This window comes from Ranitomeya imitator, chromosome 3, assembly GCF_032444005.1.
Source record: "Ranitomeya imitator isolate aRanImi1 chromosome 3, aRanImi1.pri, whole genome shotgun sequence".
NCBI classification, from domain to species: Eukaryota; Metazoa; Chordata; class Amphibia; order Anura; family Dendrobatidae; genus Ranitomeya; species Ranitomeya imitator.
Genome location: NC_091284.1, coordinates 124,957,679 through 124,974,634, shown reverse-complemented (window position 1 = coordinate 124,974,634; position 16,956 = coordinate 124,957,679). Strand labels below are relative to the sequence as shown.

Genomic DNA, 16,956 nt, shown 5'->3' with positions numbered 1-16,956 from the left:
ACTGGAAAACTTGAAATGATGCCAACTAATTCTTTGGTTGATCCCAATACCATTTATATGGGCAACTGATTCAGGCATGTAACTTTTCTTCTGTCTGCTCACCTTGTGTACTGCTTTGCTTCGATGGCATTTCCATGGAACTTTTTGGTTCTGAGATTGGTTGACGGATGCTGCCATTGGAAGTGGTAGAGTGGGGGTCTCCACATACTTTCGTCACTGCAGTGACCGGCATGTGTGGCATTCTGACTGACATGGCTGGCAAGTGTCCCTGTGTTGGAGGCGTGGGAGCCTCGGAGACAGAATCCAATGGCATCTTCGCTTTCTCTGTTGAATGTGTATGAGAAAAAGTATTAGGCAAAAAAGTAATAACAAAGTAATTCAATTATACAAGCAGCATAAAAAAAGGACCCTCTCGGAGATTATATATGTTCACCTGGGCGAGTCGTGTCAGGCAAAGTGGAAAAGTATACTTGTTCAAGTATTAGGGTGCTGATCACACCCAACGAGTGGAGGACATGTTAAGTGAAGGGATGAAAAGGGGTGGTGAATCCCGGATATGCTGAAAATTATTCCAAGAGGCAAGGATAAAAAAAAAAAAAGTTTATTCTTGTAATGTGTTTTGGAGAAGAATTTACTAAACTGTACTCCAAAACACATTGCGAGAACAGTTTTTTTTATCCTAACCTCCTGGAATCATTTTTAGCAGCACACTGGATTCGACGCCTCTTTCTATTAAGCATGGAGGCACCAAAGATACAAAGGTACCCAAAAACATGATTTAGAGGCTTACTGTTTTTGCTACCTTCATTGTGCAAAGCGAATGAACGATTAATGTTGCGCTACATCTTCTGTATACATACCCGCGTATGGTTGATGTCCATTTTCCACAACTGAATTAGTAGTTGGCTTTGCAGCATCAACATTGTTGTTTGCCTCTGGCACGACACTCTGCCAAGAAAATGAACCAAATGTAACATGAATATGCCAGCTCATAGCCAATTAGTAATCACGTATAAAGCACAAGGGTACAGATTATGTCAACTTGAATAATAGCAGGATTATAGAAGGCTTACAAGCTAATACACTTTCACACTGGATGGCTAGCCAGGGCTTTATGAGATTTTACTGGAGTTATGTAGAAGAGTGCAGGGATTACATTAATGCTATGCTCAGTCAGTAAAAGATAGATTACTACAGCATCAATGTCAAGTAGTAAGAGCATTTGTGGTGATACTACTAATGCTACATAAATCGCTATTTGTAATGTTAACAGCTGAGGCCAATTGTTACTACATGTACTCCGGAATAGTGAAGAAGTGATGTGACTGTGGGCACTATGCCCAGAGCAGAGCCTATGGGGTGCAGCATGACACTGGGGCTCACTCCAGGCCTACGCTAGACATAACAGTATATACACCGAGCAAACATTTTGGGATGTCGGACCTCTATAATAAAAAGGTACATTTTAGTGCTCTTCCCCATACCCATCTGCTTTTGTAAATATGGGAACAAAGTACATGGATTTGTCCAGTTAGCCTGAATTTAACCACATTCTACATGGCTGTCCAACTTCTAAAAAATATGCTTAAAATAACAAAATGATGTATATTTACTGTGTGTTGTGGCTCCACTGCTGGCTACTTAGGTGGTCTCTACCAGATAGAAAGCCATTTCATCCTGTCTGAGTCTAATCACATTCTGCAGCAGTCAAGTGACTGCAAAGGGGCAGCATCTTCCCGTCCTGGCATAGACAACCATGCCGATGCTGGAGTCTACTTGGATAACTTCTTCTCATATCCCAGGCTTGGTCCTGATAATATAATAAAGCATATACTCACCTCCCGTGCTGGCGCCATTACCGTGGAGTGGGCACTCGCTCTTTTTGGGGCTCCAGTGCGGTATTGTGACACATGACCCCAGCGCCCAATCAGCGCTGGCGTCACAGTCCCCACCCCCTGTTGAATTGAACATGCAGAGGAAGTCAGAGTTCAGCTGCAGCCCGGACTTCCTCTTCATGTTTGATTTGTCCAAAGGCGGAGATAGTTATTCCAGCGCTGATTGGGCGCCGGGGTCACGTGTCACAATATCACATGAGAACCCCGGGGAGATCGAGTGCAGACACCACAGGAATGGTGCTGGCACCAGAGGGGAGTATAAGCTTTATTTCATCAGGGCCAAGCATAGGGTATGAAAAGGGGTTGTTCTAGTAGTGGACGACCCCTCTAAGAATAATTTCCATAGATAAAGTGGGCATTGATGCCTAAGATTAGGATATTTTCTGCTCTTTAACAGAAATAAAAACAAAAAATCCTAAATGGGAGAAGGAGCCTACAAAAAATTAAGATTTCTTAAAGGAAATCTGTCAGCTGATTCATGTTGCACAAACCACGGGCATCATGAACCAGACACTGCCACAGTTATTTCAGCAGTGTCTGTGTTACTCTGAAATGCTGCATATCTTCAGAGAAAACATACGTCGTCCGGGAACTATGCGTCTCAGATGGCAAGTCCAAGGCCGGTATCCAGCAGATTCTTCCTGGCAGGTCTCTCACACAGGTAGGGAGACCTGTCAATCTGGAATACTGGTATGGGGAACAGCCGGACCACTCACCAGAAACACATAGACCCAGATTCATCAAGACATACGTTTTGCATGCCAGTATTGATGAAAAGCGCATTGCACCAAGTTCATTAAAAGGTGTATGCCTCTTAGGCTACGTTCACATTAGCGTTACGCTAATGTGCGTCGCTGTTGCGTCGGCGACGCAGCGGCGACGCGCCCCTATGTTTAACATAGGGGACGCGTGCGTCTTTTTGCACGCGTTTTCCGACACGTGCGTCGTTTTAGACGCTAGCGTCGGACGCAAGAAAACGCTACAAGTTGCATTTTTCTTGCGTCCGATTTCGGCAAAAAACGACGCACGCGTCGCAAAACGCGCGCGTTTTTGCGCGCGTTTTTCCTTGCGTCGCCGACGCAACGGCGACGCGACGCTAATGTGAACGTAGCCTTAATGAGTTAAGCGCATTTTTCAGTTTCACACACCACCAAAATACTTGTACTCCATTTAGGCTATGTGCACACGTTGTGGATTTTGATGCGTTTCCGCAGTGTAGTGTACAAACAAGGTTAGTCAATATGAAATTTTAGGATCTACAGTACATTTCGGTCTTAATTTAAGCACATTTGCCATAAACTGTGATAAAACTGTCAACAGTGTTTGGCCTTGCCCAACTGGCCAAGCTATTCCCATTTCTTCCAAGAGTTGGTGGAGAGTGAAAAAAGGTTAAAAATGACAAAAGTCACAAAATATTGCAATATTACACCAGAAACTCCTTCAAAGATCTCGGCCATGGTCCCCAACCAGCTTTTTAAAGTATACTCGTTTCTCCACTCTAGGAAAAACAATGCGAGTTGGTTTATGTCTGTATTATTTATATTGCTCTTTGCTCAACAAGTTGCCCTTACGTATTTCCATTGTCATACGGTTTAACACGAGTCCTTACAGCGATAAAAAAAACGTACACAAGGAGTGATCAATATTTTGAAACTAGGCAACATAATGTAAAGTATATACATTTGTAGCAGAAGGTGGGAGCCTCTGAATACATCTGTTTCCTGTAAAGAAGGTGATGCAGGATTGTATACAAAGGCTGGTAACAAGCACCTACTAGCACAATCATGCAGGACTGTAGAGCGCCGGCCAAGGAAAGATGATGTTATCACAGAAATGCAATGTGTAACACATTACAGCGAATGTGGGTGTTTAAAGCCATGTATACAATATTCAGTGTATATTGTATATGCGTGTAATAATGTAGGTATAGAAAAGTATCAAAATAAGCACAAAACTTAATTCAAGTTTAAAAAGAAATCAATTATAGACAATATATTCCCAACCAGTTGATATTACATGTTCATTATTTTCTGTGTGCGCGCGCATGTGCGTGGGGTTTACAGCATTCATTGCTCAGTAAACATGACCTTGCAATAGGATTCCCTAGTTTACTATGATTATGGCGACACCAAACAAAAAAAAAAATACAAGTGGCAAATTTTTCTTTCCTACAAGTGTGTTAAAAAATAGGATTCTTGAAACAAAAGTGAGGCATATGCTTGACATACAAATGTACCAAACCCTTCATATAACGAGACCTTTTCTAAAGGGAACCTGTCATTTTTAGGCAGGATGACACGGCAAGAGGCTCCTCTGAAGTGCACAGAAAGCCTTGTTTGCTAGGTGGGTTGCCTTTAGCTTCTCCTGTCCGTGCTTCATTTGGTTGTCAGAAATGTCTCTATGAGAGACCCGACAAGTGGAAGCAGATGGGGAGAACTAAGGTCATGTTCCCACGCTGAGCTATTGCCAAGTTTTTCATGTCGCAGATTTTCTGCACCTATTAGGTTACCTGTATTTTTTAGCACATAAGTATTTTTATTGTGTTTTTGACATTAGTTTTTGTCTTCTTGGCATGTCATCTTTTAACCCCTTCATGACCTTGGGATTTTTCGTTTTTCCGTGTTCGTTTTTCACTCCCCTCCTTCCCAGAGCCATAACTTTTTTATTTTTCCGTCAATTTGGCCATGTGAGGGCTTATTTTTTGCGGGACGAGTTGTACTTTTGAACGACATCATTGGTTTTAGCATGTCGTGTACTAGAAAACGGGAAAAAAATTCCAAGTGCGGTGAAATTGCAAAAAAAGTGCAATCCCACACTTGTTTTTTGTTTGGCGTTTTTGCTAGGTTCACTAAATGCTAAAACTGACCTGCCATTATGATTCTCCAGGTCAGTACGAGTTCATAGACACCTAACATGACTGGGTTATTTTTTATGTAAGTGGTGAAAAAAAATTCCAAACTTTGCTAAAAAAAAAAAAAAAAAAAAAAAAAAATTGCGCCATTTTCCGATACTCGTAGCGTCTCCATTTTTCGTGATCTGAGGTCGGTTGAGGGCTTATTTTTTGCATGCCGAGCTGACGTTTTTAATGATAGCATTTTGGTGCAGATACGTTCTTTTGATCGCCCGTTATTGCATTTTAATGCAATGTCGCGGCGACCTAAAAAACGTAATTCTAGCGTTTTGAATTTTTTTCTCGCTACGCCGTTTAGCGATCAGGTTAATGCTTTTTTTTAATTGATAGATCGGGCGATTCTGAGCGCGGCGATACCAAATATGTGTAGATTTGATTTTTTTTTATTGATTTATTTTGATTGGGGCGAAAGGGGGGTGATTTAAACTTTTATATTTTTTTATTTTTTTCACATTTTTTTTTTACTTTTGCCATGCTTCAATAGCCTCCATGGGAGGCTAGAAGCAGGCACAACTCGATCGCCTCTGCTACATAGCAGCGATCTGCTGATCGCTGCTATGTAGCAGAAATGGAGGTGTGCTGTGAGCGCCGACCACAGCGTGGCGCTCACAGCCACCGGTGATCAGTAACCATAGAGGTCTCTAGGACCTCTATGGTTACCATCCTGATGCATCGCCGACCCCCGATCATGTGACGGGGGTCGGCGATGACGTCATTTCCGGCCGCCCGGCCGGAAGCGGTAGTTAAATGCCGCTGTCTGCTAGTTAACTAGTTAATAGGTGCGGGCAGATCGCGATTCTGCCCGCGCCTATTACGGGCACATGTCAGCTGTTCAAAACAGCTGACATGTCCCAGCTTTGATGCGGGCTCACCGCGGAGCCCTGCATCAAAGCAGGGGATCTGACCTCGGACGTACTATCCCGTCCGAGGTCAGAAAGGGGTTAAAGGGAATCGGTCACCTCATTTTTCGTATATAAGTTGCTGCCACCGCCATCAGGGGCTCATCTACAAAATCCTGTAATGCTGCAGATAAGCCCCCGATGTAACCAGAAAGATGACAAAAACAAGTTAGATTATACTCTCTGGTGGGGAGGGGGGGGGGTATCGGTTCGATGCCTCCCATCTTCATGCGATGACGTCCTTTTCTTTGCTTCCTGTCGCGGCTCCTGCGTAGGCGTACTTTATCTGCCCTGTTGAGGGCAGAGCAAAGTACTGCAGTGCACAGGTGCCGGGCTTCTCGGACCTTTCCCGGCGCCTGCGCACTGCAGTACTTTGCTCTGCCTCAACAGGGCAGATAAAGTACGCCTGCGCAGGAGCCGCGACAGGAAGCAAAGAAAAGGACGTCATAGCATGAAGATGGGAGGCATCGGACCGCGCCTACACCCCCCCCCCCCCCCACCCGGGTGAGTATAATCTAACTTGTTTTTCTCATCTTTCAGGTTACATCGGGGGCTTATCTACAGCATTACAGAATGCTGTAGATAAAGCCCTGAAGGCGGTGGCCGCAGCTTATATACGAAAAAGTAGGTGGCAGGTTCCCTTTAAGCAAAGTCGCTTTATTTATGATACTTTCTGGTATTTGGCTTCGACAAAAACGATATTGATACAGTCATGTGTGGATTGCACACATTTTTTACCTGTGGATTTTCCACATTAAGTGCAAGCCTATGAGGGAAAATCTGCACATAAAGCTCAGTGTATCTGCAAGAGAAATTGACATGCAGCGGATTTGAGACACGCATGAATCGGTTAAAAAGAAGCATAGTGGGCATGAGGATTCTATAAATCTCATCCACTTTGATGTAAGACACAGAGTTTTTGGTGGGGCAAAAATAGAATCAAATTTACCAAAAACTTGTCATTGTCACACAGCCCAAATGTCTTTTTCGGAGACACCACAGCTTCCATTAGGGAAACTAAAATTGAGGATTTCTTCCCCGCAACTTCATGCAAACCAGATTAGGGCTCCAATTCATCAAAACTGGTGCTATGAATGCCAGTCTTAACGAATGATAAGCTGAAGTAAAACATGCCAAATTCAATAAGTCTGGCGCTACCATGAGAAATGTACTGCAGTCACAGACACGAGTACAATTGGTAATACTTTATGCCACATGTGTATGTCAAATTTGTGCCAGTAAGATATACCGCCCTAAAAACAAATGTTGTAAAAAACAAAACAAATCAAAACATCCTGTACCGCAAATTGGTATCAATAAAACGCTGGCTCACCATGAAGCAATTTTTGCATTGCTGTAATCGCACTGATTTGGCCAAATCACATTTCAAAGTCATTTGTACCGCACAATGAATGCCATAAAAAACAAACAAACAAAAAAAAAAACAATGGCATTTTTTATTTTACCACTTCATCCTACTACAAATTTTTCAGTACATTGTACAACAAAATCAATGGCGTCATTGAAAACTACAGCTTAACCCCCAAAAAGCCCTCATACATCTATGTTGCTGGGAACAAAAAAACAAAAAAAACAAACAAAAAAAAAAAAAGGTCATGCCTCTTGAAGAAAGGTGAGGAAAAAACAAAAAAGTGCAAAAGAGGAAAATACGTTTATATAGATATTGAAGGCATCTGTCTATATCTAGAAGTTCTAGCCGCTATTAAACATGATGGTAGGTAGATGACCTCATTACAGAATGAAGTCCACAGCTGCTTTACTTCACGTCAGCCTCCTACTCTGCACCAGGACATGGATTACCCATTAGACACGTTTACTCGGCATACAATAATATGACACCCATCATCCTCAGAAGGGGCCTGTGATCCCAGACCTTTAAAAACTAGAATATCTTATAAAACTTTAATATAAATTAAAAACTAAAATATAAATACTATAATATCTAAAAAGGTTACCAAACAGCCAAATGAAAATAAACAAAAATAAAATGTTTTGTTGTCCCAATTTCCCATCTTTCTTCAAGTCCAGATGGGCTATGGATGGCCATTAATGGTTTAATGATTTAGTTAATTTAATGAAGATCATTTAAAGTAATAGGACGTGTTTACTGGGAATATTAATATAAATGTACAACAACGACACACAAAACCTTATATGCACCGTTTTTCACGCATACAAATTACACCAAGCGGAAACATGCAATGTATTAAAAAGGTTCAGGAAAAATGCAAAAAAAAAAAAAGCAGCAGTGGTAAAATAAAATGTAAAAATTAATTAAAAAAGCAAAAATGCTTGTAATAACGGATGAAGATCAGAGTTTGTTACAAGCCAATAAATAAATAAAAGACCAAAAAACAAGTATGTAAAGAAGGCCTATTTCTAGCCCTGATGGGAGGGTCAACTACTATTACACAAAAATATTTTCTATCAGCTCAGGATCCAGAATTCTTTATAAGAGCAAATAGTTTCCAAAATATCTGATTCCACTATCTCTCCGCCATCTATAATGTTAACTAAAAAATACTAGCCCTAGTATTGTGTTGTGCAACCAGAATATATTACAGTATTGTAGATTAATTTATCTCTGACTTTTTGGTTCTGTTCTCAAAACAGGTTTATTCTGAGAGAGCAGAGCATGTAATGGATGGTGGCTGTGTATTTCGGTCAGTGAGCGGGTCCTTAACCTCTGAAACTTAATTTAAAAATACTTCCCCGATTAGGCTTTAGACTCCATCACAATGTGCCCCGTGTTCACCAAATAAATGTACAATTGTGGGTGTTATCAGGACAGCACATACCAGAGGCCCATCCTCCCACTTACACTGACACTTCTGTTTGGAAGCCTGCCGAGCATCTGCAGCCAGACACCCCTGGCTACACGATAGCACCAGCTTCCTTGTCACCACTCCTGAGCCAACTCCACATAATCAAGACCAGAGAGGAGCAAAATGCATGTGTACTCATCTGGTATATGTAATAAAGAGAGCAAGAAACAAAATAAAAACAGATTTAAAAAAATAAAAAAATTTTTTTTTTGAAAACTGCCATAATCATTGAGCTAACATATACATTAAAGTTCATAAAGTTTGTCCACCTGTTTTGCATTTAATACACACAGCAAAGTTATACCTTTGAAAGTACCGGAACATATGAGGGAATTAACACCTAAAATCTCCCCCGAGTAGAACTATTTGGGACATAGAGAGAGAAGTGATTGGAAACGGACTTCTAAGGGTATGTGCACACGTTGCGGAATTTGTGCGGATTTCGCCCGCGTTTTTACACCTGCGGATTCCTATAAAAGGAATAGGTGTAAAAGGCTACAGAATCCGCAAAAAGAATTGACATGCTGCGGAAAATAAACCACTGCGTTTCTGCATGGAATTTTCCGCAGCATGTGCACTGCGAATTTGGTTTTCCATAGGTTTACATGGTACTGAACAACGCATAGAAAACTGCTGCAGATCCGCAGCCAAATCCGCAACGTGTGCACAAACCCTAAAGGCTGCTGCGCATCCTGTATTCCGTGGATGTGGAAAGCAGAAGTCTGGTTTACTCAACCTATTAGCACCATGAGCAGCCCCATCATTTACCCCGAATTCAAACATAGAATCTGATCCTGATGATGGTTAAATGAGGTGCTTCCTTAATACATTAAAATCACAAACCTAAAAATGCAGAGATTCAATTGAATATTGTTGAGTTACTAGTAACGCAACCAAAGAAAATGCCATTGATTAGTTCTTTGCAAGCTTGTGCATGTTAGCGAAACGCGTTACTGTTAACTAGAACATCCAGAATTACTGCAATACTTCACCCATGACAAATAAAAAAAACAAAACAAAAAAAGTGAAAATGTAGACCGTAAAGAGTAAATGAGTTGTCCCAACCCATTTCGAAATGTAGCCACTCACTTCATCATCTCACAGTAATCACTCCATTTGCAGAAATCCATTGAGATTATCGGATATAGCCTTATATTAGTATTGTTAATATGATATATTACACCTCTACTTTAAGGGGTCTCTGCAAAGACCTTATATGATGTGTAAACTAAACATTGTACCACTATGGCCAGCTAAGTGAATGATCACAACCTTAGTTAGTTATTCTTAACTTTTTGGTGGGTGTTTCCATGTCGCGGTGGTATTACTATATGTTTTCCAGTGATTTTATATAGTACCGTGATTTACATTTTTCAGGTGAACTGAACATAAAAAATTGCAATATATTATTATTATTAATTTTTATAGCGCCATTTATTCCATGGTGATTTCCATGTTAAAAAAAGGGGCATACATAGACAAGTACAATAAACATGAGCAATACAAGGCACACACATGTACAGAAGGGTCTACAGTCTATATTATGGATAAATATGCTTCAAAACTGCTCAAATCTGTCTACAAATCTTCAGTGAATAATGAACTTCCACCTGCTGCTTACAGAAGTCTATAGAGAGGGGACGGCAAGTAACTGGTGAGCGACAGGAACAGAGAAAGCCAAAGTGAAAAGGCTCAAGTTTCTAGTGCAGAGGAGAGGAAAATAAAGTGCTTTAAATGCAGAGTACACACAATGTAATGGCCAGAAACAATGTTATTCCTTATATACACATGCCAACTCATCCTTAATAGTCTCTGAAATGACAGTGTACTTTAATACTAATGTCCATATATTTTTATATATTCATTCAAATGAGCATAGCCATGGTTGTGAGCATAGCCATGGTTGTGCCAAGTCATCATGATCGTTAGCTGCAGTTTACAGAGCGCTCACCTTTAAAGGACATATTCACATGTGGCAGATTTATTAGGTCCATCTGAACTGGGCTTGTCAAAAATCGATGCGCTTCCCATCATTTGGTGAAATACTTTACATATTAAGTCTGCTACATGTGAATTCACCCAAAGACTAGAGTCACACGACCGCTTTTATCCCTCATCCTAGAAAATTGGTCCCATTATGCTGATCAGACTCTTTCCAAGGACCAATAGAGTTGAATGGGTGACACCATCCAATTTTCGGTGGGAAATCGTGCGTGCTGCAATTTTAACCTCGGAAGGGGGAAAAAAAACGGGTGCTATCCGGCAAATCATCATAACACTCATCCTAGTTAGTTTTATGGTCGTGTGCCCCAATAGGAGAATCCCAGGTGGGGAGACTTTACCCAAGATGTCCATATGGCATTTGGAGAAGCCATACCTGCCAAGGTATGCAGTCATTTATGACCGTTGCGATAGAGATGGGTCAGCTCACCTTTCTCCTACTCTTGGTGCTGCCCATGAATGACCCTACACACTGGGGATGTTGATACAAGCATAAGTAAACAGTGACTGGAGAAAAGTGATGTAAATCATCTGTTGTAATGCTATGATGACCACACTGATAAATAGATTTGTTAAACTTACATTGCATTAATGAACAACAGCTGCAAAGATCAATGTTTTACTGTGGCAAATAGATCACCGCTCCCTACTGCATAAATACACAAACTGCGACATGTGTTGTGCTGCCACACTATGGACTCAGACTCCATCTCTTTTTGAGTAGACACAAAAGTTTAAAAGGCAATAAACGGCATTCCTTTGTGTTTGTGATCTCTCATCAATGATTAATCGTACCGTCCTCCTGCGTGCAGCGCTGCGTCACACTCAACAATACTATTTGGATACAGGCCGCAGTAATTTACAGGCCGGCTCCAGCGTTGGCGTACATGTCATAACATTCACAAGTGCTGTGGTCGTACTAGAAGTCTGCCTGGAAAAGAACAATAGTTTATTAATGCTATCATCTAATGTCCTTAGACTCCCAAGCATAAATAATCTCGGGACAAATGCACCACATGCTGACGTAACTTACTGACTCATAAGGCAAGCAGCAGGCTACAGCTTGTGGAGTGCCGAGAAATGTGGAATCGCGTAGCATCCTCTACATAAGTCAACTAGGAGTATATTCACACACAGCAGATTTGTTGCAGACATTTCCATCAAATTTATCCCCCTATCCATAATTTACTGAATGTTGGGGGTTTCCCACTGATCGGACCACCACCGATCCAGCGGTAGACTACCATCTGAATTGAACAAGTGATGTAACTGGGAACATTTCAAGCATACAGGAAAAATCACTGACGTTAGAAAGCGCCCTGAACCTTGTCAAAGTTAGGCTATATTGACACATCGGTGTAACAAGTCCCACTGGTGTCACTACTTTTTCGGACAGAATACTGACCACACAGTGTTAAAAAAACAAACAAAAAAACAAAAACAAATGTGTCTCAAGTCCTTGAGAACCAGAGCAAATACTATCCTCATCAGTTTTACGGATCAGACTCGGCCATTAACCCCTTTCTGCCATTGGACGTACTATTCCGTCCATGTGGGGTGGGCCTTACTTCCCAAGGACGGAATAGTACGTCCAGCGCGATCGACCGCGCTCAAGGGGGGGAGCGCGGCCGAGTGTCAGCTGCCTATCGCAGCTGACATCCGGCACCATGTGCCAGGAGCGGTCACGGACCGCCCCCGGCACATTAACCCCCGGCACACCGCGATCAAACATGATCGCGGTGTGCCGGCGGTATAGTGAAGCATCGCGCAGGGAGGGGGCTCCCTGCGTGCTTCCCTGAGACCCCCGAAGCAACGCGATGTGATTGCGTTGCTGCGAGGGTCTCCTACCTCCCTCGCTGTAGCAGGCCCGGATCCAAAAAGGCTGCGGCATCTGGGTCCTGTAGGGAGGGAGGTGGCTTACCAAGTGCCAGCTCAGAGCAGGCGCTTGGTAAGCCTGCAGTGCTGTAAGTCAGATCGCTGATCTGACAGAGTGCTGTGCAAACTGTCAGATCAGTGATCTGTGATGTCCCCCCCGGGACAAAGTAAAAAAAAGTTTTAAAAAAACATTTCCACATGTGTAAAAAAAAAAAAAAAAAAAAAAAAAAATTCCTAAATAAAGAAAAAATATTCCCATAAATACATTTCTTTATCTAAATAAAAAAAAAAAAAAACAATAAAAGTACACATATTTAGTATCGCCGCGTCCGTAACGAACCAATCTATAAAACTGTCCCACTAGTTAACCCCTTCAGTAAACACCGTAAGAATAAAAAAAAAACCCGAGGCAAAAAACAACGCTTCATTATCATACCGCCGAACAAAAAGTGGAATAACACGCGATCAAAAAGACGGATATAAATAACCATGGTACCGCTGAAAACGTCATCTTATCCCGCAAAAAACGAGCCGCCGTACAGCATCATCAGTGAAAAAATAAAGTTATAGTACTCAGAATAAAGCGATGCAAAAATAATTATTTTTTCTATAAAATAGTTTTTATCGTATAAAAGCGCCAAAACATAAAAAAATTATATAAATGAGGTATCGCTGTAATCGTACTGACCCGAAGAATAAAACTGCTTTATCAATTTTACCAAACGCGGAACGGTATAAACGCCTCCCCCAAAAGAAATTCATGAATAGCTGATTTTTGGTCATTCTGCCTCACAAACATCGGAATAAAAAGCGATCAAAAAATGTCACGTGCCCGAAAATGTTACCAATAAAAACGTCAACTCGTCCCGCAAAAAACAAGACCTCACATGACTCTGTTGACTCAAATATGGAAAAATTATAGCTCTCAAAATGTGGTAACGCAAAAAAATATTTTTTGCAATAAAAAGCGTCTTTCAGTGTGTGACGGCTGCCAATCATAAAAATCCACTAAAAAACCCGCTAAGAAAGTAAATCAAAACCCCCTTCATCACCCCCTTAGTTAGGGAAAAATTAAAAAAATTTATTTATTTCCATTTTCCCATTAGGGCTAGGGTTAGGATTAGGGTTGGGGCTAGGGTTAAGGCTACAGTTGGGGTTGGGGCTAAAGTTAGGGTTAGGGTTGGGGCTAAAGTTAGGGTTAGGGCTAGGGTTGGGGCTAGGGTTAAGGCTACAGTTAGGGTTGGGGCTAAAGTTAGGGTTTGGATTACATTTACGGTTGGGAATAGGGTTGGGATTAGGGTTAGGGGTGTGTCTGGGTTAGAGGTGTGGTTAGGGTAACCGTTGGGATTAGGGTTAGGGGTGTGTTTGGATTAGGGTTTCAGGTATAATTTGGGAGTTTCCACTGTTTAGGCACATCCGGGGCTCTCCAAACGCGACATGGCGTCCGATCTCAATTCCAGCCAATTCTGCGTTGAAAAAGTAAAACAGCGCTCCTTCCCTTCCGAGCTCTCCTGTGTGCCCAAACAGGGGTTTCTCCCAACATATGGGGTATCAGCGTACTCAGGACAAATTGGACAACAACTTTTGGGGTCCAATTTCTCCTGTTATCCTTGGGAAAATACAGAAACTGGGGGCTAAAAAATAATTTTTGTGGGAAAAGTTTTTTTGTTTTCACGGCTCTGCGTTATAAACTGTAGTGAAACACTTGGGGGCTCAAAGTTCTCACAATACATCTAGATAAGTTCCTTGGGGGGTCTAGTTTCCAATATGGGGTCACTTGTGGGGGGTTTCTACTGTTTAGGTACATTAGGGGCTCTGCAAACGCAATGTGACACCTGCAGACCAATCCATCTAAGTCTGCATTCCAAATAGTGCTCCTTCCCTTCCCAGCTCTGCCATGCGCTCAAACTGTGGTTCCCTCCCACATATCAGGTATCAGCGTACTCAAGACACATTGGAGAACAATATTTAGGGTCCAATTTCTCCTGTTACCCTTGGAAAAATACAAAACTGGGGGCTAAAAATAATTTTTGTGGAAAAAAGTTTTTGTTTTATTTTTACGGCTCTGCATTATAAACTTCTGTGAAGCCCTTGGTGGGTCAAAGTGCTCACCACACATCTAGATAAGTTCCTTAGGGGGTCTACTTTCCAAAATGGTGTCACTTGTGGGGGGTTTCAATGTTTAGGCACATCAGTGGCTCTCCAAACGCAACATGGCATCCCATCTCAATTCCTGTCAATTTTGCATTGAAAAGTCAAATGGCGCTCCTTCCCTTCAGAGCTCTGTCATGCGCCCAAACAGTGGTTTACCCCCACATATGGGGTATCGGCGTACTCAGGACAAATTGTACAACAACTTTTGGGGTCCATTTTCTCCTGTTACCCTTGGTAAAATAAAACAAATTGGAGCTGAAGTAAATTTTTTGTGAAAAAAAGTTAAAATGTTAATTTTTATTTAAACATTCCAAAAATTCCTGTGAAACACCTGAAGGGTTAATAAACTTCTTGAATGTGGTTTTTAGTACCTTGAGTGGTGCAGTTTTTAGAATGGTGTCACACTTGAGTATTTTCTATCATATAGACCCCTCAAAATGACTTCAAATGAGATGTGGTCCCTAAAAAAAAATGGTGTTGTAAAAATGGGAAATTGCTGGTCAACTTTTAACCCTTATAACTCCCTAACAAAAAAAAATTTTGGTCCCAAAATTGTGCTGATGCAAAGTAGACATGTGGGAAATGTTACTTATTAAGTATTTTGTGACATATCTCTGTGATTTAATTGCATAAAAATTCAAAGTTGGAAAATTGCGAAATTTTCATAATTTTCGCCAAATTTCCGTTTTTTTCACAAATAAATGCAGGCAATATCAAAGAAGTTTTACCACTATCATTAAGTACAATATGTCACGAGAAAACAAAGTCAGAATCACTGGGATCCGTTGAAGAGTTCCAGAGTTATAACCTTATAAAGGGACAGTGGTCATAACTGTAAAAATTGGCCTGGTCATTAACGTGCAAACCACCCTTGGGGGTAAAGGGGTTAATGACTATAGAGAACTATAGAGAACCATGTAAAACAGATGACACACAGAAGACAAACTTTGTACTTCAGTTTTCCATCAGAGTTTTATCAATTCTTAACTGAAATTTTTTTAAGAGTCAATGGGTTTAAGAAAAAAAAAAAACACTTCAGACTGTCTACCAGCTTTAGTGGGGAAAAAAAATGGATGAGAAAAGAAACTGATGCAACTAGTAGGACACCTGACCGGAAGCCATCTTCTAAACTTGCGGACAAGCGCAGTGCATCTCTGAAGCCAGGAAAAATACAGGGCTGGTTAGGCATGGAATTTACTCCTACACAAGTAGGAGATGGAGATCGCGGCGGCCATTTTCCTGAAGACGAGTTTGCATCTCAACTTCAGGAAAATGGCCGCCGCGATCTCCATCTGCGCACGCGCGGCATCCCGCGGCCATTTTCCTGAAGCCTCGAACAGCAGAGGACTCCATATGCGCACGCGCGGCCTCAGGAAGATGGTCGCCCCCACAGATCACCAGGGAAATAGCGCCGATCGCGCGTTTTTTCTTCTCCTGCCCAGTGGATTCAGAAGATGGGCATGCGCAAACCACTACGCCACCAACGGAAATATATGCAAGATCTGGGGGAAGATACAGCGATGTCGCCACGCCCATCTGACCTGACCAGCCCGATTGACAGGCGAAAACGGCGACTTTGGTAAGTTATTTCGGCAGCTTAGGGGTGGAATCAGGGTACACAAAATACACTATAGTAACGCACAGCTCAGGCCTTATTTAACAGTATTTTTATCTCGTACTGAAAAACCGGGGTGACAGGTTCCCTTTAAAATCATTTTTCAAGCTGGTGTTATAAAGTATTCTAATTTACGGAGATAATGACTTTATGGCTTACAGCCAATGAAAACCCAAATCATCAACATTAACAGAAATAAACACTTGAAATAGATCACTCTGTTTGTAATGACTCTATATAATATAAGAGTTTCACTTTTTGTATTGAAGAACTGAAATAAATTAACTTTTTGATGATATTCTAATTTAGTGAGAAGCACCAGTATGTAGTCATTGGGGCCACAACCCAAAGACTCATCACATCCAGCCTAAATAAACGGTTTAGGTCAAGACTGGACACTATGGTAAATGACAACAAGTATGTGAAGTGTAACTTATGCCATAAAATCTAGTGACAATAGAGAACTGTAAAAGAAAAAAAGCCTCAAAGAGAGACTCATTACTGAGTCTTTTGTTCTAATGGAGTGCATGAACAGTTGTAACCTATATTCCAGATTAGATAAGGAATCTACCAGAGATTTAATATTATTTCTGGAACAGTTCAAGAAGTTAATATTTAATTTATGAAATCAAAGAAAAAGATAGAATCAGACATGAACCTGAGCGTGGTTGATGCATAAGGAACCTTTGAGGACAGCATGCAGAGAACAAGCTTCCACCTGGGGAAAAACTGGCAATTTTGCATTTACAATTGCCATGTT

At 41.4% G+C, this 16,956-nt stretch overlaps 1 protein-coding gene across 1 annotated transcript in view; it reads right to left on the bottom strand.

Annotated features, from left to right (window-relative positions):
* Positions 1-16,956, bottom strand: part of SMTNL2 (smoothelin like 2) — a 166,038-nt gene that overhangs the window by 80,906 nt on the left and 68,176 nt on the right. The window contains exons 2-3 of the mRNA XM_069761382.1: positions 861-948; positions 103-324 (exon numbers count right to left, since the gene is read on the bottom strand). Coding sequence (XP_069617483.1) covers positions 103-324; positions 861-948 — 310 coding nt within the window. The remainder of the gene's footprint in view (positions 1-102; positions 325-860; positions 949-16,956) is intronic.